This window comes from Drosophila elegans, unplaced genomic scaffold (assembly GCF_018152505.1).
Source record: "Drosophila elegans isolate 14027-0461.03 unplaced genomic scaffold, ASM1815250v1 contig_512, whole genome shotgun sequence".
NCBI classification, from domain to species: Eukaryota; Metazoa; Arthropoda; class Insecta; order Diptera; family Drosophilidae; genus Drosophila; species Drosophila elegans.
This window is the reverse complement of record NW_024545895.1, coordinates 571404-598334: the sequence shown is the minus strand read 5'-3', so window position 1 is coordinate 598334 and position 26931 is coordinate 571404. Positions and strand designations below refer to the sequence as shown.

At 39.3% G+C, this 26931-nt stretch overlaps 2 protein-coding genes across 3 annotated transcripts in view; one reads left to right on the top strand and one right to left on the bottom strand.

The window, feature by feature from the left end:
• LOC108138474 (eIF-2-alpha kinase activator GCN1) overlaps positions 1-26931 on the bottom strand; it is a 99818-nt gene that overhangs the window by 38527 nt on the left and 34360 nt on the right. For both annotated transcript variants that reach the window (XM_041709785.1, XM_041709786.1), the window contains exon 3: positions 9414-10378. In XM_041709785.1, the coding sequence (XP_041565719.1) occupies positions 9414-10378 (965 nt within the window). The remainder of the gene's footprint in view (positions 1-9413; positions 10379-26931) is intronic.
• Positions 15250-17945, top strand: LOC108150403. The gene is made up of 2 exons (XM_017278561.2): positions 15250-17385; positions 17443-17945. The coding sequence occupies exons 1-2, from the start codon at positions 17064-17066 to the stop codon at positions 17580-17582; spliced, it is 462 nt and encodes a 153-aa protein (XP_017134050.1). The 5' UTR covers positions 15250-17063; the 3' UTR covers positions 17583-17945.

Here is a 26931-nt window from a genome sequence, read left to right as displayed (position 1 = left end):
AAATAATTTTTTTTTGTTTCTTTTGTTCATAATTTCATTAAGGTATGATAAACAAAATAAGAGTTTTATTTGAGCGCTACTTTAAGCACAATCCTTATTTAAGCAACACATTTTTTTGTTTGTTTTTTTTCAATTGACTTGTGTGTTTAAGGGGTTACGCCACCTTGGAAGCCAGGCATCGATGACCAAATTACATTTTTTTTTTGCAATCATTTGACGTTTTAATGTTCATGCATTGAACTTCCTTAGTTATTTTTTTCAGGACCTTCCATCGATAAATATAGTTGAGATGGAATTGCGAATATTGCATCCATTCGACTGCAAAAATCAAGTTTTTGTATTTAAAAAAAGGTACTGGCTATGATCTATCGTAGGGATTTGCTATTATATGGACTTGTTACAAAATTACAATTATATGAAAGAAAAATCGTTATTTTACCAATGCAATTATAATAATTGTTATAAAAAACAGAAAGTTTGTATTGGAAAAATCCTACGATAGATCCAAGGTGGTCGTATTGTGAGTATTTGCATATAAGAATCTTAGGAATCGGTTGAAATGTGTAGGAGATTTGTGGTGTACGTTTCTAAAACTCGTGTTTTAAGAAAAACGCGTTTACTGCTTTTTACCATTAATCCGCAATTCCGGGCACATAAACCTGATATTATATCCCAAGATGGAATACCCTTTAAAGGAGAAATAATTTATATTCTTAAAATAAAGAATTCCGGGCCCATAAACCTGATATTCAAAGGTGGAATACCCTTTAAAGGAGAAAAAATGTATATTGAGTTTGAGCTCGAAACTTTTACATTCCGTTGAAATATAGTGCGAATTTTTGCAGCACCGATACCTTTTTTCGCAATGTCTTCCGAATAATAGAAAAAAGTTTTTATGATATTATACAAATACGAAAACAAAATGGAATCAATTTTATTGTTATGGAGAACGCTTTAAAAAAATATTAAATCTGGTTGAATGGTTATTTGAATTTACCATACACGGTATTGCAAAAAATATCTTCTTCATCTCATATGCTGAAATCGCTCCAAAACAAGAAAGGTACAAAATCTTATTGATTCTACCAGCACCGAAGAAATTGCAGTTGCAAACCAAGTTAGCATATTTAAGGAAGGTAAACGCAACTCTGCTGGAATTGTTAAGGAATTTCCAAGATATAAATTTTACTGAATTATTTTTACCTACTGATAAAGCGATGTATGAATCAAGATGCTTATTTATATATATATATTTATAATATGACACAATAACTCAAAGGATTAATAAAATCATTAAAAATCGTTTACCTTCCTATGATAAACCAAAAGAGAACGCTTTCGTCGAGTGTCCGACCATTAGATACCCGTTACTCAGCTTCAATCTCCAAAATAAGTATTTTCCCTGCAAAACAATCGATGTTTAGGTGGCGCCATCTGTCGAAATGCATAGCCAACACTTGAAGCTAAGAGCGTGCAGCACAACTACTACAACGCTAACAGTTCTGTCATTCTCTCTCTCTTTCTCATCTGCTAGCAGACGTAGAACAGAGGGGCGGTATAACTTCTAAAATAATAGCTCGATTTTACAAAAAATGTTGTGTCTACCGATAGATATGACCGAAACGCACACACAGAACCAACCCTTACGTTTTAACATGTCTCAGAGGGACAGTTCATACTTTCACGATTTGTGGGCGTAAAAGTGGACGTAACTCCATATTGAAATAAACCTGCTTAGTAACTACTAGAATCTGCTTTCCAAGTCCCAAATCTCTAGCTTTTATAGTTTCCGAGATCTCCACGTTCAAACAGACGGACATGGCTAGTTTGACTCGGCTATTGACCCTGAGCAAGAATGTATATACTTTATATGGTCGGAAACGCTTCCTTCTACCAGTTACATACTTTTCAACGAATACAATAATGGATACCTGAGTTTGACTTCTCTCACCCTCTAAGTAGTAAGTTGTTGGCTAGTTTTAACCGCTTCTTTGAGCCAGGTGATCTATGAGCTTGCCACTCTCTCCTGCGGAGCAGATCTTTAATAAATCTAGAAGCACTACTGCTGTTGAAAGGTTTTCTAGGTGGTATTATTGAAGTAATACCATAATAAACACTAATGCTTCTACTGAGCTGTCGATGTCTTCAGCCAATCTGTTTTACTAGAAGTTAGAAAGTGTGGGCGTTCTGAAAGCTTTGGTCATAAAGGTGAAGTAAGATTGTAGAGTGATCCGATGATAGATCGGACTCTCAGCCTTATTTTTAAGATCTGTTGGCCAGTTTGTAGGCTTGCCCGGAGAGATAAAGTCAAACTTGTTTCGTGGTGTTATTATAGCGTTGTACAGTTGTCTTCCTTTGGGGTTGGTGAGTCGTGATCCACAGCAGCTATAAAGCGGTCACCCAGCAAAATATTTTACAAATTCTGCTTCGGAAACGGAAACAATATACGGCGGCTATGTTTAAGTGTCTTTGTGTATTGATGTTGCTTGTATTTAAGTTGTTGCAAATGATAGCAGTTGGTAATGTCTAATGCGATTCTTGATCAGAATGCCAGTACCTTCATGTCCTTTACCAACGGGATAATTTGTCGCACACAATGTATATCCATTAAAATGAAAATAATTTTTGTTCGTTGAGTCTCTGATATAAGCATTCCGTCAATGTCATATTGATCTAAGAGCTAGTTTTAGTGCTGCGAAATGCCATTTGCATTTCAGAAAGATAATATTAGTAAAATCATCTTAACAGATTTTTTTTTAATTAAGAGCTCAAAAAGGAGATTTTGTGTACGCATAAGATCCTATAGCGTTTTTTGCATTGCTACCATTATGTTTGTTATAGTTACCAACATTGGTTCTAGCCCATTCGTCAATTTAATAATTTCAGGACCCTGTTTCGATGTCTGTTGCTGCGTTATTCCTGCAGTGGCTTGGGAAGGTGTCGGCCTAGCCCCTGAGGCATATGACCCGTTCTTATAGCTTAGCGCCTGAGCGAAATAAACTCCCGGTTGATGGTATTACTGTATGTTTTGTCGGCTGACTGGTTTACGAGCTACAGGTTTTTTTTGGGTTAGTCGTGATTTTATCTCTTTATAGACAGGGCAACCTCTGTAGGTGGCAGTGTGGTTTCCCCCACAGTTGCTAAATTTTTTGGCAGAATGGTCCACCTTATTTACAGAGCATGCCTTAGTTGGATGTGCATCACCACAGGCTACGCAGACGGCGGGCAGGGTCCACTTCGTTCTCGTATGCTTATATTCCTGACAATTTCTTAATGGTGATTCTGCGGTGCAGTAGGTATTGAAGTTTATAAATTGGTTGAACTTCATTATTTTTAAGTGCATATTTTCAGGTTGCAATTTGGGGAATTTTATTTATATTTTTTTATATTCATGGCCATTTTGACGTCAAAGCCCTTTTCTTTAGGTGCCGCTTTTATCTCATCAATCGGAACTGTCGATTCGGTTCCTTTAATTACCACTTGCAGTCCTTTGCTACTTTTCAGTTGGTAGGTGTAGTAATTTTTTTTGGTTTTATTTATATTGCCCCTTTTAATGGATGTGAGGTAAAATTTGTTTACGCCATTTTGATAAGAAAACCAGTTCTGCACAATTTGTCTGGCGAAAATATAGGGGTTGCGTCATCATCATTGTTTTGGTCACTAAGAATCGAGAACATATTTTTTGTCAGCTTATTACTTGGAGTTCTTATTTCAGTAGTTTTGTTTACTTTCGATGCACATAGCGATCGATTTGAAATAACACTCCGTTTGAATTTTTGCCACCTTTTGTTTATCCGCTTGCAGTTTGCAGATTTTGGTGCTGATAACTAATCCGCGTCATTTTTTAAACTTTGTTTTTAGAGCTTGCGTTCTTATACGTCACCTCTTTTTTTTTTTACTATATCCTTTAAATAGTTTTTTATTGAAAAATTTGAAAATTATCATGGGCACGAGCACACATACTCATGCCTACCCTAAGCGTCTTTTCGCGAGTTAAATTTCGGATATTTTCACTATATTTTAAATCGCACGGCGGACCGAAACACAATACGTCCGTTGTTTTTTTGGAAATTAATTTGTAATTAAAAGTACAACATCTCATAGATGTCCTGTGAAAATTTCGTGACGATCGGACTAAAACTCTCTGAGATACTGATTATCTCTTAATCGTGCTCAAGGAAGGTATGTGGTATGTTAAATCTTTAGATGCGTTTTTCTCAAAACTAAATCGGAGTGTAACGTAACTCAAGAGGTAATGGTCCGGATCTAAATGAAATTTTGCACACATCTTTAGTACATTAAATACTTGCGGATGAAGAAGTTTTTTTTTTAATTTTTGTTATATTTTTACAGACAATTAAAACAGCTGGAAAATTAAAAGTCGCATATTTTTCGTTCATCCGGAAAATAAACTTACATATTAAAAAAAATCAATTTTTTTAAATATCACTGTGAGTCTAGGCTTTACGCACCGTAAGCCGCTCCGTTTTATACCTTTGTAGAGGGTATTATAATTATATATCCCAAGGTGGAATACCCTTTAAAGGAGATATAATGTATGTTCTTAAAATAAAGAATTCCGGGCCCATAAACCTGATATTCAAAGGTGGAATACCCTTTAAAGGAGACAAAATTTATATTGAGTTTGAGCTCGAAACTTTTACATTCCGTTGAAATATAGTGTGAATTTTTGCAGCACCGATACCTTTTTTTCGCAATGTCTTCCGAATAATAGAAAAAAGTTTTAATGATATTTTACAAATACGAAAACAAAATGGAATCAATTTTATTGTTATGGAGAACGCTTTAAAAAAAAATTAAATCTGGTTGAATGGTTATTTGAATTTACCATACACGGTATTGCAAAAAATGTCTTCTTCATCTCATCTGCTGAAATCGTTCCAAAACAGGAAAGGTACAAAATCTTATTGATTCTACCAGCCGCAAAGAAATTGCAGTTGCAAACCAAGTTAGCATATTTAAGGAAGGTAAACGCAACTCTGCTGGAATTGTTAAGGAATTTCCAAGATATAAATTTTACTGAATTATTTTTACCTACTGATAAAGCGATGTATGAATCAAGATGCTTATTTATATATATATATATTTATAATATGACACAATAACTCAAAGGATTAATAAAATCATTAAAAATCGTTTACCTTCCTATGATAAACCAAAAGAGAACGCTTTCGTCGAGTGTCCGACCATTAGATATCCGTTACTCAGCTTCAATCTCCAAAATAAGTATTTTCCCTGCAAAACAATCGATGTTTAGGTGGCGCCATCTGTCGAAATGCATAGCCAACACTTGAAGCTAAGAGCGTGCAGCACAACTACTACAACGCTAACAGTTCTGTCATTCTCTCTCTCTTTCTCATCTGCTAGCAGACGTAGAACAGAGGGGCGGTATAACTTCTAAAATAATAGCTCGATTTTACAAAAAATGTTGTGTCTACCGATAGATATGACCGAAACGCACACACAGAACCTACCCTTACGTTTTAATATGTCTCAGAGGGACAGTTCATACTTTCACGATTTGTGGGCGTAAAAGTGGACGTAACTCCATATTGAAATAAACCTGCTTAGTAACTACTAGAATCTGCTTTCCAAGTCCCAAATCTCTAGCTTTTATAGTTTCCGAGATCTCCACGTTCAAACAGACGGACATGGCTAGTTTGACTCGGCTATTGACCCTGAGCAAGAATGTATATACTTTATATGGTCGGAAACGCTTCCTTCTACCAGTTACATACTTTTCAACGAATACAATAATGGATACCTGAGTTTGACTTCTCTCACCCTCTAAGTAGTAAGTTGTTGGCTAGTTTTAACCGCTTCTTTGAGCCAGGTGATCTATGAGCTTGCCACTCTCTCCTGCGGAGCAGATCTTTAATAAATCTAGAAGCACTACTGCTGTTGAAAGGTTTTCTAGGTGGTATTATTGAAGTAATACCATAATAAACACTAATGCTTCTACTGAGCTGTCGATGTCTTCAGCCAATCTGTTTTACTAGAAGTTAGAAAGTGTGGGCGTTCTGAAAGCTTTGGTCATAAAGGTGAAGTAAGATTGTAGAGTGATCCGATGATAGATCGGACTCTCAGCCTTATTTTTAAGATCTGTTGGCCAGTTTGTAGGCTTGCCCGGAGAGATAAAGTCAAACTTGTTTCGTGGTGTTATTATAGCGTTGTACAGTTGTCTTCCTTTGGGGTTGGTGAGTCGTGATCCACAGCAGCTATAAAGCGGTCACCCAGCAAAATATTTTACAAATTCTGCTTCGGAAACGGAAACAATATACGGCGGCTATGTTTAAGTGTCTTTGTGTATTGATGTTGCTTGTATTTAAGTTGTTGCAAATGATAGCAGTTGGTAATGTCTAATGCGATTCTTGATCAGAATGCCAGTACCTTCATGTCCTTTACCAACGGGATAATTTGTCGCACACAATGTATATCCATTAAAATGAAAATAATTTTTGTTCGTTGAGTCTCTGATATAAGCATTCCGTCAATGTCATATTGATCTAAGAGCTAGTTTTAGTGCTGCGAAATGCCATTTGCATTTCAGAAAGATAATATTAGTAAAATCATCTTAACAGATTTTTTTTTAATTAAGAGCTCAAAAAGGAGATTTTGTGTACGCATAAGATCCTATAGCGTTTTTTGCATTGCTACCATTATGTTTGTTATAGTTACCAACATTGGTTCTAGCCCATTCGTCAATTTAATAATTTCAGGACCCTGTTTCGATGTCTGTTGCTGCGTTATTCCTGCAGTGGCTTGGGAAGGTGTCGGCCTAGCCCCTGAGGCATATGACCCGTTCTTATAGCTTAGCGCCTGAGCGAAATAAACTCCCGGTTGATGGTATTACTGTATGTTTTGTCGGCTGACTGGTTTACGAGCTACAGGTTTTTTTTTGGGTTAGTCGTGATTTTATCTCTTTATAGACAGGGCAACCTCTGTAGGTGGCAGTGTGGTTTCCCCCACAGTTGCTAAATTTTTTGGCAGAATGGTCCACCTTATTTACAGAGCATGCCTTAGTTGGATGTGCATCACCACAGGCTACGCAGACGGCGGGCAGGGTCCACTTCGTTCTCGTATGCTTATATTCCTGACAATTTCTAAATGGTGATTCTGCGGTGCAGTAGGTATTGAAGTTTATAAATTGGTTGAACTTCATTATTTTTAAGTGCATATTTTCAGGTTGCAATTTGGGGAATTTTATTTATATTTTTTTATATTCATGGCCATTTTGACGTCAAAGCCCTTTTCTTTAGGTGCCGCTTTTATCTCATCAATCGGAACTGTCGATTCGATTCCTTTAATTACCACTTGCAGTCCTTTGCTACTTTTCAGTTGGTAGGTGTAGTAATTTTTTTTGGTTTTATTTATATTGCCCCTTTTAATGGATGTGAGGTAAAATTTGTTTACGCCATTTTGATAAGTAAACCAGTTCTGCACAATTTGTCTGGCGAAAATATAGGGGTTGCGTCATCATCGTTGTTTTGGTCACTAAGAATCGAGAACATATTTTTTGTCAGCTTATTACTTGGAGTTGTTATTTCAGTAGTTTTGTTTACTTTCGATGCACATAGCGATCGATTTGAAATAACACTCCGTTTGAATTTTTGCCACCTTTTGTTTATCCGCTTGCAGTTTGCAGATTTTGGTGCTGATAACTAATCCGCGTCATTTTTTAAACTTTGTTTTTAGAGCTTGCGTTCTTATACGTCACCTCTTTTTTTTTTACTATATCCTTTAAATAGTTTTTTATTGAAAAATTTGAAAATTATCATGGGCACGAGCACACATACTCACGCCTACCCTAAGCGTCTTTTCGCGAGTTAAATTTCGGATATTTTCACTATATTTTAAATCGCACGGCGGACCGAAACACAATACGTCCGTTGTTTTTTTGGAAATTAATTTGTAATTAAAAGTACAACATCTCATAGATGTCCTGTGAAAATTTCGTGACGATCGGACTAAAACTCTCTGAGATACTGATTATCTCTTAATCGTGCTCAAGGAAGGTATGTGGTATGTTAAATCTTTAGATGCGTTTTTCTCAAAACTAAATCGGAGTGTAACGAAACTCAAGAGGTAATGGTCCGGATCTAAATGAAATTTTGCACACATCTTAAGTACATTAAATACTTGCGGATGAAGAAGTTTTTTTTTTAATTTTTGTTATATTTTTACAGACAATTAAAACAGCTGGAAAATTAAAAGTCGCATATTTTTCGTTCATCCGGAAAATAAACTTACATATTAAAAAAAATCAATTTTTTTAAATATCACTGTGAGTCTAGGCTTTACGCACCGTAAGCCGCTCCGTTTTATACCTTTGTAGAGGGTATTATAATTTCAGTCAGAAGTTTGCAACGCAGTAAAAGAGAAACTTTCGACCTTATATAGTATTTATATTCTTGTCTGTCCTTCTGTCCGTCGAACTGTCCGTCCGTTTCCACACAAACTAATCCCTAAGTTTTAAAGCTACCTGCAAGAAACAAGTTTTCAAAAGTTGTCTTTTCATTACTGGTCGTTCGAGCGCTCCGGCTCGTTCTTTGTCGTGCAAATGGAAACTTCCTCTTTTGAACCGGCAAACCATTTTTAACACGTTTGCATTTGTACCATAAACTTCAGCTTAAATACGGAGAGTTTTGGCAGCCTTTTTCTTCGTATTGCAGTAGCGAAGTAAAACCAAACCAAAGCAGACATTTTTGAACCGCAATAAAAAGTAGCGACACCTGTAACAGAAACCGAACGAACTTATTTGTTCACCCAATTCTAATATTAATATTGTGAAATCGCAAATACCTGAAATGAATAGTTTCCAGCATTTTTAGTTTTTCAGATCACGTGCATACTGACGGACATATCTAAATCGACAATTTAATGTCACGGCAAGCAATAAATTGCGGCGACATTATTAAGCTGGGTACATTTTATATGTATATAAATCTTTGGATATTTACCACAAAAAATCCAAAATTTTTGATATTAACTGTGCTCTTAAAATTAAAAGAATCCGCATTTTTAATCTTTTGACTAATTTACGGACTAACAGACAAACGAACTTGTATACTCTATAAGTTACGGGTATGCAATGATCCAATTTGGTTTCGATTTATCAATGAAATTAATTTCCAAGTCTATTTTCAAAAAAATGTTATGGTCAACTGGATCCCAATCATATTATGACAGCTAAATAATATCACTGAAATCTTATAAAATTACCATATTTCTAGTCATATGCAATTATAACGAAACTATGCTAAAAAGTACAATTTAAGGATGGATTCGTGTAAACGGATCGTCTTTAAAACTTGATGTGTGTAAAGATATAAAAAGTTTTGAAAGTACAAATGTTAGAAACATATTTTTTTAAAACTATATGTGTAGATTACCTGTAAAATATTGAGCCTATATTCAATTACGTTTATTTTGCCATCGGATCCATTTAGCACAGAAAAAATATGGGACAGTAAATCTTTAACGATAACCCAATCAGAACATTTAGTGGATATTAGCTTTAAAGATTCTAGTGACTCTCTTCGTGCGATGTCCCCTTTGCTGTACAAATTTTTTATAAGAACTTTTCCAATTTTTTGAGCATAGCGACTACAATCAAAATTCAACATATTAAAAGTTAGCCCAATACTTTCAAGTGTATTTTCCGGGCTTCGTAATATTGCCCTCTGTAAAGCTGGGTATATATAGGAATCAAATTCCTTTTCGGTGAGTGACTCCAGTAATGGACGGCAGGCTGCTATGAACGACCTGTCAGGTTTGTATTTGCATGAGACCATACTCTTTACAAAGTATTCCGATATTTTTTCCGTATATTTTTGTAGTATAAATGTCTTATTGCTTTTAGATTCAAATTGAATCATGACCATGATCATAATAGTAACGTTGCTAGTTGCTTCAATTTGAAATATGATGTCCAAAGTTTCATAAAAAATTGAAGTGTTATCCCATAACTCATACATTATTTTTGTTCTTGCGTCTGTAATTCTTTGGTTTGAAGATAATAAAGTTATTTGATAGAATAACGATTGATATTCAATTAATTTTTTTTTTTCGGTTTTGAAGATGTTGGAATCACGGTCTGCTATCTTCTGTATTAGAGAAATCCATCCCAGTGCTATAACGGCCGATTTAGAAGATTTTTGTGGGGAAACACCAGCGAATTCTTTGAACAAGAGAGTTTTAAAGACGTTTAACATATGTTCAATTGTTAAATCATGATGAATTGTGGTGAGATCAACAATAAGATCTCTAACCACTCGTTGAGATGCAAGATCCTTATACTTGGTTATCGTAGTTCCAATGACTTTACAAATTCCTCGAATTATTGTTGAATTTATACCTATAAAAGACGAATACAAATTGAATTAATTAACAAAATTAATGTAAACATTAAATTTATATTGAATAGAAACAATTTGTCGCTTTATGTATATATTTAACATATTTTACGGTGTCTCTTAGACTAACGACAAGTGAGCAAATTTTAATCCAATAATCGTGAAGACTATTGTTCCTAACTAAGAACCGCGCCAGCCTATTAGGATGGGCCTGAAGATTGACCTTATACTTAGCTTTCACCTCGTCACCTTTCACCTTTGTGAATATTATCATTCCGTTTGTACAACGGTGCCCCAATATAGTTCTCAGAATTTAAGATTGAGCTCTTTTACTATGAGCCCATAGTTCAGAGCCAAATGTCTAAATTGGTTTAAGGACTGCATTGTACAAAAATACTTTGTACTCCAGTTTTAGTGGTGAATGGACGTTTATTAGCCAGTGTAGACCAGCTTTAAATTTCAGGAAATTTCTTTTAGCTTCAATATGCTTACGCCAAGTAATCCGTCTATCCAGATGGACTCCAAGGTATGTTACTTCAGTTGCTTGTGGAATGTTGATCATATTTAATGATAGTGAAGGGCAAGTTTGTATGTTTAGCGTAAAAGTGACATGTTTGCACTTTTGGCCGTTTACATGTACGCGCCAATCTGCAAGCCATTTTTCCAAAAGCGCGAGATGAACTCCTATGTTTTGCTTTGCTCTTGCAGGGCATTTAGATCAGTATTATCAGCAGTATTATAAGCAAATGTTGATTTGTTGTAAGAGTGGTTGTTGGTTGTTCTGGTGTGTAACTGATATATATATATATATATATATATATATATATATATTCTCAGAGAAAATCTTTGCATCGTACTGCACAACTTCTTTCCTGCTGGTATGACGCCAATATTTTATGTTTTGTGGAAGTATAACATACATTTAATGAACAAGGCCGTCGTTCAAATGCATTTCGTATCACAGAGGTTACCCGGTTTACTTGTTCTATGGTTCGGTGTTTTTTTCGAAAGCAAAATTGGTGCATTGGGATGGCATTATGGGCGTGAAGGTGTTGCTTGATGCGATTCTGTCGCAGCGTTTCAAACATCTTCGATGGGCGCAGCAGGAGGATGATTGGCCTATATGACGATGGTTGGGACTTCTCCTTTCCAGCTTTATGGATCATTGCAATGACAGACTTTCTGCATTGCTGAATTCAATAGCCCCAATTCGTCAAGCTATTAAATATTATTGAGGGAAATATACTGCACAGCTCGGAAATCATAGGGAGATGAAATCGTGACCCGGCGCTTTTTTGATCTTTTGAGACTTTATGACTTTTGTTACTTCATCCGATTGAAATGAGATAGGCAAAATTGCTTCAGGATTGTTGATTATTGGAAGCTCAAAGCTGTTTATTGCTGGAAGTGGTTTGAAAACGTTTTCTAGATGGAAAGCAGTATCTGTTTTCCCTCTCTTCGTTGCTACGAGCCCAACTCCTGTTGGTGTGTGTAATGATGATTCACTTTCGATTGTTGAACATATGGTTGATTTTGGTTGCCACAGTGATCATTGTTTGCTTTTTGGAGAGAGTAGCTCCATAGCTCGAGTTCTCTCATCTTCTAGGGCTTTTCGTAGTAGGTTATTGCGTAGCAGTTCTTCAATATGCCTAGAATCACGACTGCTGTTGGAAGGCTTATTAGCAGTTGTAATTGGAGTGAAGTGTTGTACAGCTAGTGACATAACAGAGACTAACGCATCTACTGAGCTGTCAATGTCTTCTTTAAGACATGGGTACTAACATACTTTCTGGATTCAAACCAATCTATTATGTTTTCTGCTGTTTTACTATAAGTTAAAAAGTTTGGGCGTTCTGACAGCTGCGGATGGTCATAAAGGTGAGGTAAAATCGGCGAGTGATCCGACGATAGATCTAATAAGTGTTTCGAGCGTATGAGATAGCCATTCTTCTTGTAATAGCAAAATCAATCAAGTAAGGCTTCTTGGATCTGTGGGCTAGTATGTTGGCTTGCCTGGAGAGATAAAGTCTAGCTTGTTTCGGTGGTATGTACTGGACGTTTTGTCGTTATTTGTTTGAACTTCGTTTTTTTTTAAAGGCGTACGTTCAGGTGTCAACTCTACCTTGAACGTTGGTTGGGGAATTTTATTTCTATTTATTATACTTATAGCCATTTTAACGTTGAAACTCTTTTCTCATTAAGTCCATCGTCGATAGGGACTGTTGACTCGATTCTTTTAATTACCACTTGAAGTCCTTTGCTAGTTTTAAGTTGGCAGGTTTAGTAATTTATTTTTCCGGTGTCAAGATGCTTGGACACTGATCGTTTACCTTGTTTGTCACTTACGAATGGCACTGATATGCACGGCAGAGAGCGTACTGTCTCCGTATCGACTTTCTCTCTTTCGCTCGTATAGTATAAAGAGCGTTGTTTCTGATTGACGAGAGCCGACGTTCGTCTTGTTATTGTTGCCGATTTTTTCTCATTTTTTTAAATGTTTTTGGAGCTTGCTCTCTTACACGTTGGCGTTCTTTGTGTAATTGTATTGTTCAGATTATTATTTATAACAATATTTAATAACTATCATGGGCAACACGAGCACACGTACCCATTTTTCGCAAATCGCGGAGCGAAATAAAAGACGTCTGATGGTTCAGGGCATTTGTCGTGTTAATTTTATCTTAGCAATGAAGCATACACATTTTCACGTCGGTTACCCCAGACCGCATTCCTTAAAACCGCATCCACTTAAAAAACATTACTAGAAAGTTAACGGTATTCCAATGCAAGCAGATAGTTTGCCTACTATACCTTATGTTCAAGGGAAAACGACTATTAACATTAATACCGTAAGGTAATACATACATAAACACACATTTCGTAAAGGATTAATAGAACATTTACACATTTAATATCACAATCGTTGTCATGCATTTTACATTAGTGATTTCTTATTGAACACTGTAAAAAACATTTGTTATTCACATGTTAAATGAAAATAAAACAAGTCAACAAAAAACTATTGACACCGATTTCAAATCGAGCAGTCGAGGGTGTTTTTAAATCGCTCAGCCAAATTTTCTCTGAGTCAAAATAAATCTCAGTCAAAATAAAAAAAAATTAGAATAAACACAAAGAATTATTTACGCGGAAAGACGCATAGGCACTCATAAACGCCTAATATATATTATTGATTATGATTATGATTTTTATATAAAGATAAATCAAACTTTTCTTTATTGAGTTGGATTAAGAACTAATTAACTTAGGTTGAACAATTGTTTTTTATAGCTACGCGTCGCTCCATCGCTGCCGCTGTCTCTGCCGCTGTTGATGTTTCGGCTGACTGAATGCGATTCAAGTCAAATATGCTGCGTTTTGTTCGATGACGCGTTCTCAACGAGATGCCAACTTTATAATGCCCCTCTCATAGAAGCTCGCTTCTCTATTGGCAAAAAACTCGGAATGCCAATTTGCACAGGACTCTCTTGCGGCCAACTTCAGACTACCAAGCGCGTTCGCCATGGACTGAATCAGGTGGTAATCACTTGGTCATTTCCTACAAACTCACTTGCTTGCACGTCGATGTTAAGGTAAACTACTTGATTTCCGAATACAACTGGACAAACTTATACAATTGCATGGATATGGAATGTGCCACTGAAGCTATAGATTTTTCCAAATATCTGAGTATCGGTGTAAAAGCGAATTTTCAAATAATCCGAAGCAATTTTATAACTTTATGAATGTCAATCGAAAAAACTCCGCATGGCATTCATAAGATCGGTTAAACTCACCTGAGGTGTCTACTGACTCTGAAATTGCTGATTTGTTTGGCAAGTTTTTCCAGACTACCTATAGTGCGAATTCTTGTCTAAATTAAGTTAACCTTTGCAATTTAAACAGGTCAAAATGTATTTTTTCCCCGGTAATAACAAAAATTTATCTTCTAAAGAATTTGTAGGTCACAGCACCAACATACTCTTAAACCTACTTGAATTGACATCTATATAGTTAAAGTATATAGTATATAGTTAAAGTATTTAACAATAAAATGCAGACTGATTTAATATATATAGATTTAAGTAAGGCTTTTAATTCTGTAAACCATTCTCTTCTTCTATTTAAATTAAATCAGCTCGGATTTTTGAATAATCTTTTAACTTAGATTTCAAGTTATTTGAATGAAAGAACTCAGAGGGTTATTTTTAAAAACGCAGTTTCTAACATGATTAACGTAACATCTGGAGTGCCTCAGGGTAGTCTTTTGAGCCCATTGCTATTTACTTTATTCATCAATGATCTTCCTTCTGTCATAATACATTCTCAAGTATTATTGTATTCTGATGATATTAAACTTTCTTTGTCCTATAATAATTTGCAATCGGTTTTCAGTTTACAGTATGATGTTGATTGTTTTCAGAGATGGTGGCAATCTAATCAATACAAAAAAAAATCTCCTTTTCACCCTTCGTGGTATGAACTGGGATCAAAACGTAAGGTTGCCTTCTTACTCTAGAGATTACTATAGCTTAATTTACCTACCCTGATAAATCGTAGAATCATGGTTGGAACTATTTTTAAGCACAATCTTATCAAAGGAATTATTGACTCCATAGAATTGGTAAATGTGCTAAAAAAAAAATGACCTGCAACGAAGTGGTCTCCCGAAAATTAACCGGAATTTTGGGGCCATTCAATAAAACCAAGCGACATTCTGTCAGTGTGGGCATAACATCTTCTTTTAAGGGAGGGATAGGGTTTTAAAGGCGAAAAAAGGCATATTTTTATGATGTTTTTGCGACGACATCTATAATATTTTTTTTTTTAATTTAATTACATATCGAATTTTTTTGTTTTTTTTTTTCAAAAACAACTTTTAAAATCCTAAAGCTTGGTTTTGGCAGTTGTTCTTTTGGAAAGAGGACATGTAACGTTTAATGATTTAACAATTATTTCATTACAAAGATTATTGCATAATTTTCTTACAATTCCACCCAAACTGAATCACACTCGTCACACAAAAAGTTTTAGAAAAAAAAACGAGCGCAAAAGTGCACTATTTTTATTAATTGACTAAAATAAGTACTATTATCTACCAGTATTTTGTATTTTGGGGTTAGAGCTTACCCATGATTATAAGGAACATTACAATGAATATTTGTGATTCACAAACATATATTATAAGACAATTGTTCATTTCTAAAAAAATTATCTTTTTACTAGTTAGATTTCAGATGTAAGCCTTAAAAGCTAGCTTTTTTTCAAATAAATAAAAGTTTTGGAACTATTATCGAGTAAGGCGTTGAGAGGAGTTGCTTCGGTGTATATTGATGGTATGGACGGACTCGAGCTTTCGCTAGTAGAATGCTTCTTTTTCTTGCACGTGAAGAAGTCGTTATTTCGGAATGCGGAAAAGTCTGGTAAATTCTGATTGTGAGTGTGGATCATTCAGGAATTGTACAGCAGTAGAAAAGAATAAACTGCGATGTTGCCGCCAACACTTCGGACCCGGACAAAGATCACGGACCGAAAATTAACGGTATGACAGTAGACCTTGGACCTAATCCGTAAGATGGAGGAGAAGTTTAACGGTCAGCCCGAAGTAATAGTGCAAGAATTAAATCGCACAGCCATTAGTTAAAATTAAACAACAGCCTGAGACAAAACACTCCAAAAAATATTTAGTTCACCCAATATACAAGCTTCAGTATCTTTTTCACCGCAAAATTACCGGGGAGGAGCCTCACAAAAGAAACAGACCTGCTCAGTGCGCAAATTGACAGGAATATAGACACACACAAATTTACTGCGCTTTACTCCCAGTAAATTCCTAAATTCATAGAAAATAAAAAAGATTAAGCAGTGCCAATTACAGGGGATGCCCAGTCTAAAATAAATTAAAAGTCGTCTAAGCCAATGGCCCAATCAACCAGCTACTGCGCAGTATGCTACCAAACCCATTTTTTTTCTACCTTCTACCTTTAAAATGGGGGCAAAGTTGCGGCGATACACTTCCTGATCTGGCTTCGCAAGGAAAGTACAAACCCTTTTGTCGTACCGCAGTCGACTCCGATCATATGCATTTTCGAGGTTCTTCTGCACCTTGTCATGGATCACTTGGAGTTTATCAGCCGTTCCCATCCCCGCCATTTCATGATCACACAGCGACTTCAACTTCCTTGCCAACTTGTAGCTGGCTCCGTTCAGGAACATGTGTCGTCCGAACACGGTGAAGAACGGAGCTTCTCCAGTTGCTGAATGAACCGCGTTGCGGATGGCCACCTCAATCTCTGGAAGATACGCGTGCCATTCTCGATGATCTTCTTCTAAGTACCTTCGGATCGCCGCCAACACGCTTTGGCTTACCCTTTCCGCAGCGTTGCTTTGCGGAGAGTGGACTGGCGTCTTGATGTGCGTAATGCCAAAGCTTTACATCGCCTCCTCGAAAATCTTGGACGTAAACTGGCGGCCGTAGTCCGAATGCACTATTTCTGGAACCCCAAACTTGTAGAAAACCTCGTGAATGAGGAAATCCACTACATTCCACTACATTTGAGGCCGATGCCTCTTGCATGGCTTTCAGAAAAGTGTATTTGGAGAAGTGATCCACCACAATGAAGATTTAGGCCTGTCCCTTCTTCGACCTCGGATATTTCCCCAGGAAATCGATATACAGCTTCTGAAATGGCTGCTCAGTCTGGACTCTCTCACCGATACCAACTTGCATCCGGAAATTTGGGGATTTCGTCTCCTTACAGACTTCACACCTGCTTATGGACTCCCGGACTTCCAGTGCCATGCCAGACCAGTGAAACTGCCGCCGTAGGATTTCCAGAGTTTTTCCCATTCCGCCATGAGCTGCTGTTGGATCCGAATGTGCACGCTCAATTATGCTGTGGGTCAGACTCTGGGGAATCCATAACTTCCATTCGAAGCCTTCCACCTCGAATTCTAGATTTGAAGAAGAGACTCTTGAAGATGAGACCATCCACTATCCTCAAGTCAGGTAGGTTGGCCAAGTTTCTTTCCACTTCTTGTAACAACTCCGTGTACTCTTCCCCAGCAAACTCAGTGGGCTCGAAGCCGAGTAACTCTGACGGATCCAGTGTTAGCTCTTCAACACAACGTGAAAGTATCTGCCACGACGTTCTTGCTTCCTTTCCTGTGTTCGATGTTGAAGTTATATCCCTGGAGTTGCAATGACCACCGAGCCAGCCGACCCGAAAGGTCTTTCATGGACATAAGCCACTTCAAGCTGGCATGATCCTTCCTTCCTTCCTTCCACATACGGCCGGAACTTTCGAATGGCCAGCAGGGCATTCTTTTTCGGTGACGGTGTAGTGGACTTGGTGACAACTCATCTTGGTTGAGAAAAACGCTATTGGTTGCATCGCACTGGATGAAAAAGTGCCGCTTGAAGTCCGCATGTACCAGCACTGGTGCAGTAGCGGGTAAGCATCTGGGCAGCGGGTAAGCATCTATTATGGTCACCTCATTAAGCTTGCGTGCGTCTAAGCAGAACCGGTGTTTTCCAGATCTTGATACTACGGTGGTGCGGTTGCTCTAGGGGCTTTTGCGCTCCTCGATGACTCCTAGCGCTAGCATCTTGTCGACCTCGTCCTCGACCACCTTCTGCTTCGCGGGAGACATCGGATAGGGTCGATCCTTGAACACTTTGGCTCCGTCCATCAGCTCAATAGTGTGCTTCTCCAGACTGGTACCTAAGCCATCCCTCTCGAAAGTCAAGAACTGCTGCTTGATCTCCTCTAGCCTTTGTTCCTCGGCTTTGGAAAGCGTCCAGGACTCGGGATCGGTTTTCTTCTCATCGTCATCCTCGACCTCAGCGTAGTGCTTCATCTCCCTGGCGTGTAATTCTTCGGCCTTCTTCACGCCTTCCTATAATTGACCGAACCACTCCAGACGCCGTTCGGACGGCGTACTTCTGGACGGGCACTTCCAATGCCTCTACCAGCTCTCTGCCACCTTTTCCAAACAGACTAACACTCGGACTCGGACTGCGGCGAATGGTCTGGGATCTCGCGACAAACTCCGTCGGCAGGTCCGACGTTTGCGAAATCGATCCCTGGCCTTCTGCATCCCGCCTAACTGGTGCTCTGAGAAGATCCTGTTCCTGGTCTCTAGGTACCCCCGCATCCTCGCCGCATAAGGTAAGTATTGTAATGCAAACTTATTACTATTCTTAGAAGGGAAACATTTATCTAACACTACCAACTCTTCTTCTCTGCGGGACTCCTGTCTGGACGCATCCTCTCCGCCCTCGGATCGCCCAGCCGACCGTTTTCCGCACAATCCGGACATTTGGGACGGTGTCTGGCTTCCCACATCGGTAGCAGAAAAGTCTGCGTTCTGTTGCTGCGCAGTCACGGAACCCGTGATCCACGGCTCCGCAATTCCAGCAGCCGGCTCGGAACGGATTCTTGAGCTTCGCCCGCACTTCGTCCACCTCGTGCCACGGAGGATCCTCACCAGGATCTGGGCCAATAGCCTCGCTAGCCTTGGCCTTCTTCGCCGGAGGATACCGCATCGGCTGCGTGTACGTGGTCCGTCCACGTCGTCCAAAACTGCGTTCCAGCTCGCAGCACTCTTCCCGCAGTTCATCCACCGTGAGCACATCCATTGCGTAGACAAACCTTGCGATGCTCTCCCTCAAGCCCTTTTTAATAATCTTTACCAGCTGTCGCTCTGACAGTGGCCTTTTCAGTCGAGCCGCCAACTGATGCCTCGCGTGGATGTAATCGCCAACTCCTTCTCCGGGCTGCTGCTCCCTCTGCAGAAGTTGGTGCATCCGATCGTGCTCCGTCTGATGGCATCGGAACCTATCCATCAGCGAGGCTCGAAGCTCGGACCACCTGTCCACCCTGCAGTGACGCACGTGCACCCAGTATCACTCCCGAGTAAGCAGCAGGTGGAAGTTTAGGAGCACCTCTTGCCACGGGCATTGGCACTGCCGCTGCAGGGCTTGCGGGGCTTGGCCAGGGATTCCTGCGGTGATCCTTGAATCTGGACGCCTTCGCTCATCCGGTATGCTCTCCAGGGGAAGCTGAGACCGCTTCTTGGGCCTTCCGATGGGTCTTCGCCGCCTGTGGCAAAGGCACATTGACGGCCGACCTTGCAGCGGAATCCACAAAAGGATCGTGGAGTCTTGCGTCCTTATCGTCCAGCTGCAAGAACTCATCCGCCGCGGAACCAATTCCCTCCAGGATCTGCTGATGCCTTAGGTCCTGCTGCAGCTCGGTGTCCTGTGGTCCTTGTTGCCCTCGTTGCAGTCCCTGGCGCAAACGGGCAAGCGGAGTCCTGGCAAACCATTGCACGGACGACCTGGGGATGCGAATCCTTCGATTTCCTTCGAAAAGGACACGCCTTCCTTTCTCCCTACAAAATTTAAATTTCCTCCCCAGTCCGCATCCACGGTGCAATTGCATGTGGGTCATGTAAGCCACCGTTCGTGGGCTGGCTGGAGATATAAATATGCGAGACGCCGTCGACTAGGCTATCACATATTTTATTTGTTAATTTGGGCGCCATATTTTTTTTTAAATCAAAAACTAAGACAATTGGACGAAATTGGTGGTTTCAGTGTCCTCGCCACGAAGCACCCACCCTTCCTTGGGTGCCCCAAGAATGATATTGGAGGCACATCCCATCTCCGGCAGACCGGAGTCTATTCCTGGTGGATCAGGATCGGCTTATCTCCCCGCCCAAAGTAACTCACACAACCATCTCGGTAGCTTGTTTACATTTAATTTTGGGCAAGATTATTTATAGAATAAATTCAAATTTAATTCCTACTCATGATCTACTCTTTTCATTAGCAACACTTAAGGCCGAACTCAGACCGTCGCCTAAATAAGAAGTGGTCAAAGCGATAATGGAAGGGAAATTTTTGGACGCTTAAAATTACAAGTGTTTGGGCAAAAATTACACGGCACCTGGAGCTGATCACTGATGCTGGTGGACGACGTGGTCTTCACAACCAGGTTAGGTCCGCCTGGTAAGTGTTCACCTTCTCGAATCTTTTAAATTTCCGGGGCCCTTTAGATAGGGTCCCCGGCGGCTTCAATATTTTTAAAAAATACATCGTCATTTACAAGTTAAGGACGAATAAATATCTACTCACTTTGAATTATCTAAACACTAATTACGAATTTTCGTCTCAATTTTTTTCCCGACCGTTCTCCTACGACACCCGGACCTACACCAAAGTCGCTCGCCATTTTCCCTCCCACTCTCCCATAATGGGTCAGTGAACGCATCCAAGGCTATTTAGCTATTTAGCCCAGTTAACGAGCGAACCGGGCTAAATTTAAATAGCTAGATCCTCTCCCGCTATCGACAGTCGGTGTCACCACCGAATCTTATCGATAGCGGGACCTGCTGATGTATCGGTTGTTTGTTATTTTCCCGACGGCTTCAACTAAAAATGCAACATTGAACCTACTGGAAGATCGTCGACTCTGCACCGAATGGCAGGCCCATCGGTCTACAGCAACCAAAACAAGACTACAGGCAGCTGTCAAAAACTTTATTAAAAAAAACAAGAACGCTATAGTCGAATTAGATAGTAGGCTACTAAGACTATTCGATACCCGTTACTCAGCTAGTAAATTCCAAACGAAATATACCCCACAAATCAATCGGAGTTTAGGTGGCGCCATCTGTCGAACTGCATATTTCCAAATTATCTGCAATACCTGAAGCATTTGAGCGCATTATTACTTCTCATTTAGAACAATTGTGTTCCTCGCTAATATCACCATATCAACATGGTTTTGTTATGCAAAGGTCAACTAACATGAACCTACTTAATACTAAAATGCAGACTGATGTTATATATACAGATTTTAGTAAGGTGACCGCCGCTCTCGGAGATAAACACAAGCTAAAACATAAGGCGGTTGCGCCGATGCCGGCTTGACCAACAGCGCCGACTTCGATTTCAAGTTATTTGAATAGAACTCTGAGGGTTATTTTTAAAAACTCAGTTTTCGATATGATTAACGAAACATCTGGAGTGCCTCAGGGTACTCTTTTGAGCCCATTGCTATTTACTTTATTCAGCAATGATCTTCCTTCTGTCATAATACATTCTCGAGTATTAATGTATGCTGATGATGTTACACTTTCTTTGTTCTATAATAATTTGCAATCGGGATTCGGTTTACAGTCTGATATTGATTGTTTTCAGAGATGGTGGCAATCTTACCTCTTAAATCTAAATTGCCTTAAATGTTACGTAATTACCTTCGATAGTGCTACGCCCTCTTTTATAAGCTATTTTCTTCATAATACGTAAATTTATTCGGTCAACGATTTAGAAGTTCTTCTTGACCCAAAATTAAAATTCGACTGTAACATAAAGTCGACTGGTAACAAGTTGTTTAGCGATGGACGAAAGAATTTGACAAGCCTTATACAATTATTTTTATCGCCACCACAACCAATTAGCTAGAGTTTGTTTCACCGGGTAGACCTTATACCTGGCCTACAGATCCAAAAAAAAAACACCCAGTTATTAATGACTAAATAAGTATTTACTTCCAATGACCGACAAGCCAATCAAACAGAGATACTGACCGAAGAACCCAAAGGTGCAAGGGGAAATCAATGCGAAAATTGACAGGTTGCTCGAGAAATCCGGACAGCTCCCCAATTGTCATAGTGAACAAGAATACAGGTCAGTGGAGACTTTGTGTCGGCTTTAGACATGTCAATGCCAAGGCTAAACTACATTTTGAATTAACTGAGGGAGGCGAGATACATAAGTATTCTAGACTTGAAAGATGGCTACTGGCAGATTCCCTTAGAAGAAAGTATCAGGCAATTCTCGGCGTTCACGGTGCCAGGAAAAGTACTATTCCGTGTCGGCAACCTTTTAGAGAGCACAGGATCCGGCTATTGGGCCAGAGATGTCGCCTCACGCATTCCAAGACAATGTCATCGTGATCGGGCGTACACTGGAGGAACTCAGACGGAACATGAAAGAAATTTTCCGACGCCTAAAGCAGGCAAACCTCAGGATAAATGAGGATAAGTGAAACCATTAAATGATCTATTGCGAAAAGGCCCGAAATGGACATGGAGTACAGATCACCAGCAGGCATTCGAAGAGGTAAAGGCAAGACAAGTGGCCGATCCTGTGCTGGCATGTCCAGATTTTGTGATACTATTCGTGCTACAGACAGACGTCAGCGATAGGGTCAATCCTAACGCAGGAAACAGAAAACGGAGAGAAGGTTATTTCCTATTCAAGTCGGACCCTGAATGGCGCCGAAAAAAACTATGGAGTAGAAAAAGAATGTCTGGCAATCCTGTGGGCGAACAGCATGGAAAGCCCCTCATGAAGGATAGCGTGATGGGAATTGCAGTTATACGTATGTACATGAAGGGGCATCCCAACGTTGTGGCTGATGCACTGATGCAAAATCAAGACACAGCCTTAGAAGTTTCCGAACTACCTCACGGAGGGAGGAGCTTTATATAGGCATATCCAACGCAGAGCAGGAAGCGAAGATGTGGCAGCATGGAACCTCTGTTCCTGAGCCAGATGGAATTTAGACAACGATTCACAGCGCCGTTTACCCCACAGGAAAATCCGCGCAATTCGCAGGGCAACCAACGTAACTTGGACGTCGGAATCCACTCGTCAGCGAGCTAGAGCAATAAACACAACAACACGGTACAGACAAGCGAGGACAACACGAGCATGCAACAACAAGCGGAGCGGACCATAGCATCGCGCTTACGTCAGATTCTTAATAGAAACCAATTAATGCACAGGGACCCAGAACACAAGGCAGACAGATTCAGCGTCGGGCGTAAGCCATAGTCATTCAACGATACGCCGTGTGGTCTAAGGTGATGCTCAGGGCAAGGAACGGATAAGGCCACAAGCCAACATCAATCCGTAGCGTCGGCGGACTCTGTCCGAAATGCGCAAGCCCACGACCAAATCTCTGTCTCTGAGGAAATTGCGGAGAATGTACAGCTCGAGAGCTTAACCGTAGCATGCCGAGGCGGAAAAACCCAAAAATAATGCCCGCACACACAAGCGGACACAATAAAAAAGAAAACACAAAAGGCACTACAGCTGACCCGGCAATCTGAAATAAGAGATATAAACGAATAACGGGTTCGCAAGAAATACAAACAAACAAAAAGAGTGATGTACCTCGCGCGTCATTGACCCCGGTTCCAAGAGCAAGAAAGGGTATACGTGGAGTCCTGGCCCAAGCTATGACGCGAAAGAGATAAAAGGTAAAATCGATCGATGGGCAGAAAATACTGGAAAATCAACATATGAAGACTAACAGAATATCGCTACCATCGGATGGCGATTCCACGCTAGGCCAAAGGAATCAATATACATACTGGACACCGATCGGGACTAAATAGTTTGACCAGACGACGAAATATAGGGAAGATCAAGAACGCGAAAAGTCTATGGGGAAACATCTTGGGCGGAAATTCAGAACATGGAAGGAGGATCGGCGCAGTGGAACTCCATCAGGAGCTATAAGCGTCGAGGGAAGGATGAACACGAGTATGAGGAGCACAAGAATAGCAAGGCATAGAGAAGAAGAGTCTTTTTTTCGTTCCCAAAGTAAGAATGAGAGGAGTTGTATAACTCCCCACAAATAAAAGCAAGCAAGGTGCGACTAGCGTGGAAGGACGCGCGTTCGTTGGGCTGGTGTCTCGAAAGGCGTATGCGTTAAGAGCACAGCAGTTCGTCGCTAGAGTTAAAAAACGGCAGCTGACCGAATCCCGAGAGTCACAGAGGACTGCAAGTCTACAAGTCCACGGAAAAAAGGCTACAGTGGAACATTTGTTTAGAACCCACCGTTTGTCTCAGGGACTACATTGGCGGCTTCCGGAGAATGCCTGAACCGTCAGGTAAGAACTAAGCAGACGTTCGGTGCGACCGGTCGGCCTTGAGAGAAAAGCGCCTGTTCACCCTAGCCTTTGGAGCCAACGGAAGTAGAAGGAACCACGAGCCCCCCGAGCGGAACTTGCCGCAGCGGAATCAACCCGGGGCGAGTTAATGAGCGCCGGAGCCACCCGGAACATTATCGTGGGAACGAGAGTGCTTAGACGTCACCGACGAAGAAGGCGGTAGAGTTACCCAGTTGTCATTATCAGCCCAGGCCAAGGATCAAGTCGGCAAACAAAGTTCCTTTTGAATACCCAAACATTCAATGAGACGGTCACGTTTATATAAAATACAATATTTCTTAGCGAACGAAAACTAAAAAAAATCAGCAAAGTTATAATTTTTTTTGTTTTTTTGTTCCTATGGGAGTTATATGCTATAAACGTCCGATCCAGTTCGTCACGACTTTTATACTACCTACAACGAGAAGACAACTTTTGGAAAAGTTTTATGTAGATAGCTTTAAACTAAAAGACTAGTTTGCGTAGAAACGGACGGACGGACAGAAGGACAAGAATATATACTGTATAGGGTCGGAGAAATCTCCTTCACTGCGTTGAAAACTTCTGACTTAAATTATTGCACCCTCTGCAAGGGTAAAAGCAATAATAAAAAAAGAAAAAAAAAATATTAAGACATACAAAAACATAAAAATAAAAACCAACCAAAGAAAGAACAGATATTAACGAAATAAAAATTACAACAATTTTAAAAACAAACCAAGAACCATTAAGGCAAAACAAAATTCCAAAAAAAAAAAAACAGTAAATATAAGAAAAATCATTTAAAAAAAAACTTGTCACTAGCCGTTCTGCCGCATAGATGTGTACCTTGATGAGGACTCCTCATTGAGGAGGCAGCCGACAAAATATGATATGTAGACTTTGATTTGCAGGAACGTGTTAAAAAAAACACTATCATATTTGAAGTATTAAACATTGAAAATCCACGCTGAAAATTTTGCTTGCCATTCTGTCTGTCTCTTTTTTTGCCTGCCGCATGAAAGTCGAGACCTCGGAAACTATAAAAGAGAGATTTGGGATTTGAAATTCAGATTCTAGTAATTTGCGCAGCGAAAGTTTGTTTCAAAACGAGGCCACATTTTAGACCTTAGCTATTGGACTCTGTCATATCCACCGGCAAACAAAAATTGTATATTATTTATTATTTTGGAAGTTATGACGGCTCCTGGTTCGAAAAACGACCAATAATGTTGCCTGGTCACATACCGCACTAAACACTCACTCGTTATGGATAAATTGTCTTCTCTAAGATGACGTGTGGGTATTCGGAGCCCCAAATACGGCAATTCAGGTTATTTACGTTACCACCTAGGTCGAAATAAGCTTCATTTGAAAATATATGATTTTTAGATAAAAATGCTCGTCTTCCACCAAGCGCTCTTCGGACTATTGCGCGAATTAAAAACGCATATGAAGAAGCCTGCAACAAAGAAAGGCAATTTAGACTATTCAATAACAAACAAGAAAGGAAGCAAACTTTGGCAAGCCGAAATATTTAATATTTTTATTGTTCCCATAGAAGCTTTATGTTATAGTCGTCCGTTTTTGATAAAATTTAAACCACAATTCTGAAATATTTAACCATTACTAAATGTCGAAGAACTAAAAAAAAAATTAAAAAAAAAGCAAAGTTATAATTTTATTTTTCCGATTGTTCCTATGGGAGCTATATGCTATAGTCGTCTGATTTTAATGAAATGTAAAAAGTAATTTTGAAATATCTAACCATTACTAAATGTCGAAGAACTAAACATAAAATTAAAAAACAGCAACGTTATAATTTTTTTCATTTATTTTTCCGATTGTTCCTATGGGACCTATATGCTGCAGTCGTCTGATCTTGATGAAATTTAAAACGTAATTCTGAAATATTTAACTAATACTATATATCGAAGAACTAAAAAAAAAAAATAAAAACCACCAAAGTTATAATATTTTTTATATTTTTTTTTTATTGTTCCTATGGGAGCTATATGCTATAGTTGTCCGATCCGGCTCGGAAGTTTTAATACTCTTGCCGAAAAGTGTCACAATAATCCTTGAAAGCTATAAGATATAGAAGTCCGATCGGCACGTGCTTTTACCCTGATCGAGGTATGCATAAAAAAATACGATTTGGAAAGATGCATATCAATAGCTTCTACACTGCGCGAAATATCTTCAATTATTGCAAGTAATATCCGATTGTTCATATGGAAGCTATAGGATATAGACGTCTGATCGGGGCTCTTTTAAAACTTGATGCGTACACATGTTTTAGGACGACTGTTAAAGATCGCTAGCTTTTAAACTGAGCTCGCAAACCGTATTGAAACAGACAGACGGACAATGGCTATATCGACTCCCCTATTTATCCTGTTCAAGAATATATATACTTTATGGGGTCGGAAACATCTCCTTCACTGCGTTGCAAACTTCTATAAAAAAATGGTATAAGTAGGGCGAGAAACACCACACAGAAATAAACACACAAGAGAAATACACAAACCACAAAACTGCATTAATTGCAAAAAATACCAAATTACAGACCCACACAACTCTACTAACAGAAGATTCCCGGTAAACTGAGCTCGTGGCTATC

Coding starts and splice junctions, on each gene's coding strand:
- LOC108150403 (XM_017278561.2), top strand. CDS start 17,064: ATGGCTGCTCAGTCTGGACTCTCTCACCGATACCAACTTGCATCCGGA. Junction 17,386..17,442: donor ATCCACTATCCTCAAGTCAG/GTAGGTTGGCCA, acceptor ACTCTTCCCCAG/CAAACTCAGTGGGCTCGAAG.